Below are 11,279 nucleotides of genomic sequence, written 5' to 3' on the forward strand. Positions count from 1 at the left end.
GTATACCCATACAACGAAATTCACACAGACACCCAAAGACCAGATCCACAAGCACACACACACACAAAAATCCCCAAACCTCCCCACCCACTAAAAATCCCCCAGTAAGAATAAGTCAAGAAGTAAAGAATACACATCCAGCCAAGTTATAGTGGCATATGCAGCTGAATATGCCATAAGCACCTCTTTTCTTCCCTGACAATAAAGATGCAGCGTTAACAAAGGAAATCATTAAGAATTTGCGACTTTTTCATGACCCTTAAAACTTGTTTTGTCTGCATCACCCTGCCTAAGGATAGGGCCAGCATGCCTGTCCTGCCCTCATGCTTATGACTGTCCTTCAAGACAACCACCAAGAGTCAGAAATAGAGATGGGGGTATTTGTATACGAATACGAACACTCCCACATAGGTGGACATAGCGAGGGTCCGGCCCTCTAAGGCCAGATTGTCCACTCACCTTCCGCTGTTGCCGTGAGCTCCGCACTCCCTTCCTATCACTCTGTAGCTCGCGGTCTGCGAGTCACTCTTTGACCTTGCATCGAAGCTCATCCTCCTGCCAGGAGTTGCTTGCAGACCGGTGGTTTCAGTGGGGCATCCAAGGGCTTCCACACCCCTTTAGGGACCTCATTCTGCAGTCTTAGGCAGACAGTCACAGAATCCTGCACAACCTGGCAGACTTTGGCTGTATTTTGTCATTTTTTTCCCCTAGCACCTTGAAACACACGTACACCACTCCATTTTCTCTGTGTACCATTGACCCTTGCTCTGATCAGACTTTGGAAAAGTTCATTTTTTAAAGAATGTAACTCCCAGAATCCCCCAGCCACTGCTGGCTGGGGGATTCTGGGAGCTATGCTTGGAAAATCTTCTCTAAGCTCTTTTTCTGCCTGTTGCCCATTTAGGTTTTTGAAGCCAACGATCATCTTTTTTCCCCCGTTGTGCTCATCAAAATACCATCCCCTTGTGGGGAGCAATAACAGGACTGCTAACATGAAAACATTCTCCAGGCCTTGTAAATGGCCTGGGTGATTTCAAGAGCAACCTGGTAACATGATTTTTATGATCTGGGAAGATACAGAAGGGCAACAATGATCCTTCGGGTCAACTGGCTGCAAGCCGTCCTAGGTCCTTAAAATGTTAACACCAGTGTGTTGAATTGGAACTGGAAATGTACTGAGATCCCATGCTTATGAAATGGTAATTCTGGTTTCTTCTGACTTCTAAGGGTGACGAAGAAGCCAGCTTAGGTCTCCCGATCAGCCCGTTCATGGACCGCTCTGCTCCTCAGTTGGCACACCTCCAGGAATCCTTCATCACTCACATCGTGGGCCCACTGTGCAACTCCTATGACTCGGCGGGGCTGATGCCAGGAAAATGGATCGAAGACAACGATGAGTCAGCCGACACGGATGAGCAGGATGAGGAAGATTCGACGGACATGGAGACCTATGAAAACTCCGAACCAAGTATGTTCTGTGTGTGTGCCTGATTTTTTTTTTTTAAAAAAATTATCATTATTATTTATTTATTCAATTTTTATGCCACCCATCTTACCAGCGATCACTCTGGGCAGTTCACAACATAAAAAAACATAAACGTAGTAGAACAAAATGCTCCAAATTAAATTTACTTAAATCAAAGAACAAAGATAAAAGTTAAAAACCGTTAAAAGTAGAACAAACAGGCTTCCTTCAGTGACGAGGCTTAGCTGCCTCCAGTCAGAAGGCTTAGCTTCCTACAGTCAGGAACCTTGTGGAACCTTGTCAGCTGATGCTGAGCAAACCAATTGGGACACACCTTGTTGGAGGTGAAGCCTGTAGGCTCTGATGCAACAGGGACTGCTAATGTCTGAGTGTTCTGTGCTCAGAGGCTGAATACTCAAAGCTAAGTTTTCTTAATTTGGGGGTTAGAAAAGTGGGTGGGCATCTTATAAATGGAAAAATATGGTATTTATTCTCCTCACTAATCTGGCCACCATATTCTGAACCTGTTGGGAGTTTCTGTATCAGTCTCAAGGGTGGCCTCACACAGAGCATATTCCAATAATAATTGGCTATGGATAGAGGCAGGGAAGCGCGGGCTGGACTCCTTCTGCAATTGGCACAACGCTGACAGATGTGTGTGCCATGTGGAGCCCCAGTGAGTGGACTGGTTCCGGGGGCAGGGGAGGGAATGGACTGCTGTGACACCTATGGTGCCATGCTGCATATTCATATTCCCTGGATCTGAATATAAAGCCCCCATCTCCAGGAATAATGGTAGGGACTCCATGTTTGTTTCTTTATTTCTGTACAGTATTCAGAATTCAAGATAAATCTTGCACATGCTGTTTACCAAGTTGGGTGCTCCCACTCAACCCCAAAGAGTGATTTCTTCCCAAAGGGAAATCATCTAACTACAAATTGGCAAATTTTAATCAGAACAAAGGTGCAAGAGAAAGGGTTTAAATGATTGTTGCCATCATCTTAAAATTTGGAAAGCTTCCGTTGCTCTCAGAATCCCCCCCCCCAGCCAATATGGCTGTTTTTGCTTGTTATGTGGCCTAATGGCAAAGCAGGGTTTCCATCTCTTCTGTGGTAACACAACCGACTCTTTCCAGACGCACCTTGGTTGCAACAAGCCTCAAATGCTTCAACCTCCCAGATTAAACTACTTTGGCGGAGAACAGTGGAAGACGCTTCTGCATGCAGTAGGCAGCACCCAAAGACATTTACACCAGAAGTGTAAATCTGGTCCCGCTGGCTTGTGAGGATCACAGAATCGTAGAACGGTAGAGAAGGAAGGGGCTCCTTGGGGCCATATAGTCCCAAATCCCAGCCAGAGGAGGAATCCCACAACCAGTGCATCAACTGTTAACCGCTAATTGCACTAATTAAGCAGGGTTGGTGGCAAGCCTTTGGGTCTGAGTCCCAATGAGTCTGTACTTTCACACACACACCAGAAAAAAAGGGAGTTGGGTGGGTTCCAAGTTGTAAATTGAGTCTGAGTCACGGGGATGGGGGTGGGGGGTGGACAAGTCAAGTCACCTGTGTGACTGAAGTCCAACTTGACAGTGAGTCCAACAACTGACAGTGAGTCCAACAACTAGAGTCCCCATTCCTGTAATCAAGCAGTATAAAAGTTTAATTAATTAATTACATAAACTCTAGTAATGCATACATATAAAATGTCAACAAGGCATCCCAATACCGGCAACGGGAAAGTACCATATTTTTTCGTGTATAAGACGCTCCCATGTATAAGACACCCCCCACTTTTCTAATCCAAAATTAAGAAATCTAAGTGGGGCTTAGCAAGTGTAGGGGGAAAGGGATCAAAGCGCTGCAGGATCGCTTTGATCCCTGCTTTCCCCTCCACTTGTTTTTGTTCTCTCCTCAGCTTACCCTCAATTTTTAGTCTAAAGATTTTAGACAATAGTATAGTCTTATATATGGAAAAATACGGTGTCGTCTTTCCCCAGTGGTTAGGACCAGCTGAGTGTGGCTTCCAATGTTCCAAGATGCTTACAGTTCCAGAACCTCACATAACCTGAATGCAGTGAATGCTGTTGGAGTCGTTAACCTGATTAGCTTTGTAGTGGTTTCTAACACAATATCCAATCGCAATAAGTGTTCTAATGACCTTTGCGGAGAATGGCATGATCTTAGGGGGGGAGGGCGTATCTCCCAGGAGACCAGGGATAAAATGTTCTAACGTGGCCACGCTAGTGTGGCATAGAGGTTTCTTCTGATTAAACCTGAAGGTTTCCTACAGGGAACTGAAAGCTTTCTAATGAAGGATTGAACTGGATTTGGGCTGTGCCACAATGAAAAGCTCTTTGTTCGCCGCTGAAAAGCTCGGAGGACTCAACAGTTTGGTTCCCAACAAACACTTACTTTAGGCCACCTGGAAACACTAATCTAGGCACACATTTCTGTGGAACAAAGCATTCCCCTAACGTCACTTTCCCCCTCCCTGCTTCATTAAAACTCCCGAAGAGGTTTAACATTCAAGCAAGCTGCTGCTAAGGGATGAGTTATTGTGGGCAAATTTGGGAGGTGTGGGGAATGTTTAATTGTTTACTCTTTAAAGCATTAAGAATCTTAACCGAGAACTCCGCCACTTGGGCTTAAGCACCACGGAAGCTGAGTTCATACCTTCTGTCGGTGGTGCAAGAGCCATTTCTGTCTGGTCTGATCCTGAGCAATTCTAGTAATCTGAGAAAATGTGTAGGATTATTATTATTAGTGCAGCATGGTGTTAATCTTCTTAAGAGCCAGATTAATCAACTGAACTAGTTGATTGATTGGTGGCAAAGAGTTCTAGTTGGTGAAAGGCTGGGAGTGAAAGGCTATCAGAGAAAACCAGCGGTTGGAAAACTTTCTAACTACAACTCCCAGAATCCTCTACCTAGCATGGATTTAGGGAACTCTAGTTCAAAAAAGGAACGTTTCCAAAGTTTGGAGAAAATCAGAAAGGTTTCCTAAAGATCACTGAATGCAGAGTCTTTTCTTCCAGCAATGAGTGACGGCTTTTGCATGTTGAACTATAAACTAGTCCAAGTTTCTATGAGTATCTCAGAAGGTTGCTTTGGTTTTGACAGCATGTGCAATTTTCTGAATTAATTAGCAAAAAAGGAATTAATCAGCTGTCAAGCTGATATTGGTAAGTACTGTCAGGTTTTGTGGAGTTCAGATATCTTGACGCAAAGGGGCACAGTCCTGGCTGAGGACTCTTCCAAAAAGAACATGACTTCTCTTTCACATTCCAGGTTCTACACTCCTCTTTAATTAGTATTCTTACTGCAGAGACATTTCCCGTGACTTTCCTTTTCTTCCCTACTGAAAACATGGTTTACTTGCCATACATTAAGAAGGATTCTGACAAACTGGAACAAGGTCAGAGAAGGACAACAAAGATGTTCAGGGAACAGGAAACCAAGCCTTATGAGGAAAGACTGAAAGAACTGGGCATGTTTAGCCTTGAGAAAAGAAGACTGAGGGGAGATAGGATAGCACTTTTCAAATACGTGGAAGGCTGTCATACAGAGGAGGAGCAGGATCTGTTCTCGATGATCCTAGAGTACAAGACACATAATAATGGGCTCAAGCTAGAGGAAGCCAGATTTAGGTTGAATATGAGGAAAAACTTCTTAACTGTTAGAGCAGTACAACAATGGAACCCATTACTTGGGAGGTGGAGAGCACTCCAACGCTGGAGGCATTCAAAAGAAACTTGGACAACCATCTGTGAAATCTAGTTTGATTTGAATTCCTGTTCTTAGGAGGAGGTTGGACTTGATGGCTTTATAGGCCCCTTCAAACTCTGTTATTCTGTGATTCTATGATTCTATATTGGGTTTTTTTTTCTTTTTCATTGTGGGGAGAGTTATTTAGTGCTATGGTGCTTCCAGTTTGAAAGCTATGTCTGCTGAAAGTTTTGTAGTCCAGAGCTCTCAATTAGCTCTCAAACATCACCATAAACAACGAAGCCTAGAATAGAAGCTTCAGCAGAGAGCTGGAAATCTTTGGTTAAGATTACATACAGGTATGTTATTTTCGTTAAAGAGAAAAGAAATGGCTTTTTGAGGGGAAATTACACAATGAAAGGAGTGTAGAAGTTTTGTCCACTTGGAAAAGTCCTACGTTTTGCTTCGACCTGAGATGGCAAATCTGTGTGTCTGGGCTATACCACTTTAGACTGCAGAAAGGGGGAGGGGGTTCTCTTAAATGAATTTTCTTTCCTTAGAAAAATGACACCACACATAGAAATAATCACACCAGGTAACTTGGGTAGGACTCTTGGATGACATTCAGTATTCTGAATTTTCTCCCACTGTTCAGGAGCACTCTGTCGTAGGAGTCCCCATCTGCAGCCTCAGATGGTACAGCCTCCCACAGTAACATTAGATCTAGGAAATCGTTAGTTGCAACCAGTTCACATTCTGTGGATTTAGGTTTTATTCGTACATACACAATTTGGTGATGAAGTTCACATTAGGGTGGTAGCTGGCTGCCTTATACTAACTTGGACCAGCGATCCATCTACCTCTGTGTTATCTACACTGACTAGCGTGTTGGTAGAGGGTCTTTTCCAGCTGCAGTTGAGACTTTCTGCATACAGTGTGCAACCTTTATGACTGTGCAAACACTTCTTGTACATGTTAGAGCTTACTACTTTCCCTTCAGGTTTGAGTGACAGAATATGTGATGTGGAAACTTCCTTTGAAGGCCTGTATGAATATTAGCCTGATGTACGTCATTAGCTGTTCCCTTCCAAAGGTGGAGGGGACTGTTGCATCTACGGGTCTCCATGTGAAATGACCTCATCACACATGTCTCCTGAAATGTGATAGCTGAAGGCAAATGTACATTTGCTGCTGTATCGTATCACTGGCCTAATGAGCATATGGACTGGACTGTACGCCTGTCATAATTACTTCTTCTGGAATGTCGCGAAAAGGATTTAAGACATCTAGCCATACCTAATTTAAACACCTTAATTGAAGGCAGTCTTCTCCTGTCACAACCGGATGCCCTCCAATGGACATCACCTCATTCATGTCAGTCCAAACGAGCGTGGCCAGGGGTGAAAGAGGTGGGAGGTTACAGTCATACATTTCAAATGCCCCACGTTGGGACTCCCTGACATAAGTTATTCCTATTAAACAGACAGCATCACCATTTCCAAGACAGAATATGGCTCTGAAATTATTTCATTGCAGCTTGCGATAGAGGGGAGGGTCACCATACATTTCAAAGCCAACACTAGATTTTTTTGATGTAGCCAGAACTTGCTGCTTTGCCAGATGTGTGATGCAGACCTGCAAGCGTCTTTGTTCAGAATTCAGCCCCATGGCGTTCAGTGAGGCTTTTTCGATTCCGCATTGATTTCAAAGTTCTAATGATCACATACAAAGCCCTAAACGATTTAGGACCTCAATACTTGGCGGAACGCCTCTCCTCCCACCTAGATCTACTCGTATTACCCGATCTAGCCAGGAGGGGCGACTAAGGAGCATAATGCCGAGGGAGGCCCCGAAAGAAAAAAAACAAGACACCGGGCCTTCTCGGCAGTGGCTCCCAGTCTCTGGAACAAGCTCCCCCCCCCTCAAGATTCGTCTGGCCCCCTTGTTGGGCATTTTCAAAGACCAACTCAAGACCTGGTTATATAGACAGGACTTCCCTCCGGGCACTACATAACTTCCTCTTTTTCTACTATGTTCTGTGTAAATGCTGTAAATTGTTATTTGATATTAATTGATTTTATTCTCCATTTTGTGAGCTGCCCTGAGTAGACTATGTCTAAATGGGGGGCATATAAGCTCAACCAACCAAAAGATAGATAGATAGATAGATAGATAGATAGATAGATAGATTGATTGATTGATTGATTGATTGATTGATTGATTGATTGATTGATTGATTGATTGATTGATTGATTGATTGATTGATTGATTTTGTTACTTGGCCTGCGGTGTAGATGTTTGTATTTTTAGTGAGGACTTTTAGTGGGTGGGGAGTGTTGGGGGATTTTTTTAGTGGGTGGGGAGTGTTTGGGGAATTTTATATGTGTGCATGTGTCTGGTCTCTGGGTGTCTGTGAATTTCATTGTATGGGTATACTGTGTATATACTTACAATGACAATAAATTATTATTATTATTATTATTATTATTATTATTATTATTATTATTATTATTATTATTATTATTATTATTAGATCGATCGATCGATAGATCGATAGATAGATAGATAGATCGATAGATAGATAGATCGATCGATCGATCGATAGATAGATAGATAGATAGATAGATAGATAGATAGATAGATAGATAGATAGATAGATAGATAGATAGATAGATAGATAGATAGATAGATAGATAGATAGATAGATAGATAGATAGATAGATAAGCATACCTGGAACGTTTGCCATCTTCCCGCATCATGTCGCTCCTGGTCTCTTGCAGGAAAGAAGAGGAGGAAGATCTACTGCCAGATCACTCAGCACCTGCTTGAGAACCATCAGATGTGGAAGAAAGTGATTGAGGAGGAAGAGAGGAGAGCTGGGACAGGCAAGCAAACCCCAGACCAACCGGCAGCGTTGCACCAGCCCTCTGAACAAATCGAGGCTATTAGAGAGGAGGAGGAAGAGAAAGGGGGGAAGCCCAGAGGAGAAGACGACAGCTCAGCCCAGGAGACGAATCAATGACAGTGAGAGAATTCTGAGCAGTATTGGAAGACAAAAGGACTTCTCTCTACCAGTTCCTTTTACCAGCCAGCACAACATTTAGACACAACACTGTAGAATTATGGGATAATGCACCTACAGCTGTTTAGGTTGTTCCTCTTTCCTCTTTTTTTTTAAAAAAACAACAACCACAGTGAGGTACCTTGTTTAAATTGCTGGGTGCAAAAATAAGCTTTCACTCTGCAGCACCGACTTTTACAGACTTTCATATGGGATGGGGAATTATAAATATATATAATTATATATATATATATAAATATTAGCCTGGGTTTATCAGCTGCGTATTTCTTTCGGGTTTTTTTTTTTTTAAGAACGATATATTACGATAACTGTGATATACAAGAAGAAGAGAAAGGAAAATGTTGTGAATGAGAAGCGTGTCCACGGTGAAGTGAGTAAAGGCCGTCTTACTGTTGTTCTTGGATTTTGTGATGCGGTGCCGTCGATAGTACTGATAAAATATTATCTGCCTTCATAGATGTGCAGGCGGGAGGGGTGTGAGCGCACACAGCACAAACATGGGAGTGCACCACTGAGTAAACAGATGTAATACTGCAGCATGAGCTGGTCGTGGCAGTAGTATATGCTATCACAACTCAACCCTCAGACTTTCACAGAAGTAACGACCCTGCAATAGTGTCTTCTTTTTCCTCCATAACTGGGATCCAGTTTCTTTCTCAGCCTTGGAAAGGCTGGTGTTGAAGCACTCCTTTCTTCCCTTCTTCCACACAACTGAGTAGTATCCAGATAGATGTGACCCAGAGCAGCTTCAGGTTCGGCCAAACAAGAGCCTCCAGCTACATGAGCAGTCTCTCCCATAGCTGCCATTTCTGGAAAGGTGCATCCATTGAGAAGCTGCTCAACCTGTATCCACATCTACAGACTGTGCAATGCTACTTTCACTAGCTCTCCCCCTCTCCCTTTTTTCCTCCCTTTTCTTCCCCATGTTGTAGTCAAGCACCACCAGTTGTGATTTGAGAGTATGGAAGCACGTGGCTGTGTTGTCCAAAGGATTCCCAGTTCTCTGCCGTGGAAAGCACCAAAGGAGACCTGCATTGCTTCCTCAATTACATCCATTTATAATAATTACATTATTTCTTATGATCTCTGTGCTTATGAAAGAGGAGAGACCACATTTAGCTAGGCTCTTTTTAATGCTGAATATCGACTTGGAAGGTTTGGTCCTGGCTTATCTTGATTTTTAACTGGAATAGGTAAAAGGGCCATAAGATCTGACACCTAGTGATCTAGATCAGTGGGTGTTCCACTTAATAGTTTCAGGGAACATATTCTATATTGATCTGTTTGTGATAAACCTTTTGGTGAGATCAAAACAACTTGGACAAAATGTTGTCCGCTCCTCTGTGTTGTTCCATGTGAAGTAAGGATATGCCCCCAGAACTTCTCTGTGGCTGGATACTGCAGAAGAACTTCTCTAATTAGCAGCACATGGGGGCCTTCTAAAATTGGGACTTAATTGGACTTTGCTGGGCAGTAGAAGGGTCGTCATTGTAGTTATCATGGATCTCTTTGCCAAAGTAATGTGTTTTGGTCGGCATTATTAGCACCTGATATGTATTGCGGCTGGTGGTGTGCCAGAAAAATATAAGGAAACACTCTCCTGTTCCCCCTAGTGGCCAACTCTGAAATCACACATTGAAAATATTAATTGGAGAATGGCATAAAACCTGAACATTTCCATCTAATTGTTCTTAAAAATACATTCAAAACCCTTTAAAAATAACTTGTGAAAAGAAATAGGAATGTTATTTGTTGCACAAAAAAGCAACTTTTAAAGTATTCATTACATTAGTTTTGAAATGTAACTTAATGATGTTACTTATACCGTCATTATTTTTTAAAAAAATTTAACTGTTTTGCTCATAACTAGTTTCTTCCAAGCTCTGATAATTATGGGCAAGCTGTTTTTTGGATATACATCAATCTTTTATGATCTAGCGTTTAAGCAACCCTGTGAAAAATTTCGAAGGATCTCAGGTTTCTCCAGAATTTGGTTAGGAAACCACTGATCTAGATGAGCAGGTTCAAGTTCTGGAATGCACCTACAGCAAACAGAAGACCAAGAAAAGTGAATGCTGCCCTTTCAGTGCAGGAATTAATTGTGTCATTGCTTTCAGTGGAAGCTTTTCACTAGGTTTTAGACGACCATGTCATGTTTCATTAAAAGGACCTGTGTAGGATAAGTTCTCATTGGACTTTTCCATGGGACAAGTGCCATGTATAATGTCAGAAGACCTCCAGAAAGCTCCTGAAGCATTGTGAATATACATTTGTGTGCATATGTGTGCGGAGATAGTATGAATTTAGTATGAACTGAATACACATTGTAACTGTCCCTCCCTCCCTCCTGTTTCTTATTATGTTTTCTAATGCGGGTGATGGGAAGTTTTATTTTCAAAAGGTGATTTCATTCTTGACCTTTGAATGCAGATGGGAGATACGGAATTGCCTGCAACCTTTGATGTCAAAATAGAACTCTTCTGCAGTGCTTAAATTGAGGAGCATAGATGCTTATTATCCATCCTGATTGAGTACCTCGTTACTAAAAACAGAGTTAGGACATGGAATTTTACAGCTGGAAGGCTGCAGGGGGCCAGTTTTATTCCGGTGAGTTGCTTGATCCCTGATCGGTGCAGCCTTATCTTTGGGATTTGATTTTTGTCATCAAAAGCAAACAGAAGGCCAGCTCTTTCTTGGTCACAGCATAGGATTTCTTTGGTTGATTTATGTATCAATTAAAACTTTGCCTGCCAGTGATTTTGTTTATCTGTCTGTAAATATGGAGACTTTGGGAGATTGTATAGATAATAAAAGGGAAATGGTATGTTTTTGTAAAGATAACTTTAAAAAAAAAAGAAACAGATTTTTTATAAAATATTATAAACTGCCACCTTTGACAAAGAAGACCTTGCATAATTAGTAGGCCTATAAGATTATTAGCATCAGCCATCATCATCTGGATTAAGGTTGATCCCTGACACTCAGCAGCAGAGACTGACCATCAGTCACTGTCCAAATGAGTTTTTA

General features: G+C 42.2%; 1 protein-coding gene across 5 annotated transcripts in view; it reads left to right on the forward strand.

The window, feature by feature from the left end:
* The window catches only part of PDE3A (phosphodiesterase 3A), a 314,647-nt gene extending 303,571 nt beyond the window's left edge, over window positions 1–11,076 (forward strand). For all 5 annotated transcript variants that reach the window (XM_072999742.2, XM_072999743.2, XM_020811330.3 and 2 more), the window contains 2 exons: window positions 1,228–1,468; window positions 7,951–11,076. In XM_072999742.2, the coding sequence (XP_072855843.2) occupies window positions 1,228–1,468; window positions 7,951–8,192 (483 nt within the window). In that variant the 3' untranslated portion in view covers window positions 8,193–11,076. The remainder of the gene's footprint in view (window positions 1–1,227; window positions 1,469–7,950) is intronic.
* Window positions 11,077–11,279: the final 203 nt, after the last annotated feature.

The sequence above is a fragment of the Pogona vitticeps genome, chromosome 5, assembly GCF_051106095.1.
Source record: "Pogona vitticeps strain Pit_001003342236 chromosome 5, PviZW2.1, whole genome shotgun sequence".
Classification (NCBI taxonomy): domain Eukaryota; kingdom Metazoa; phylum Chordata; class Lepidosauria; order Squamata; family Agamidae; genus Pogona; species Pogona vitticeps.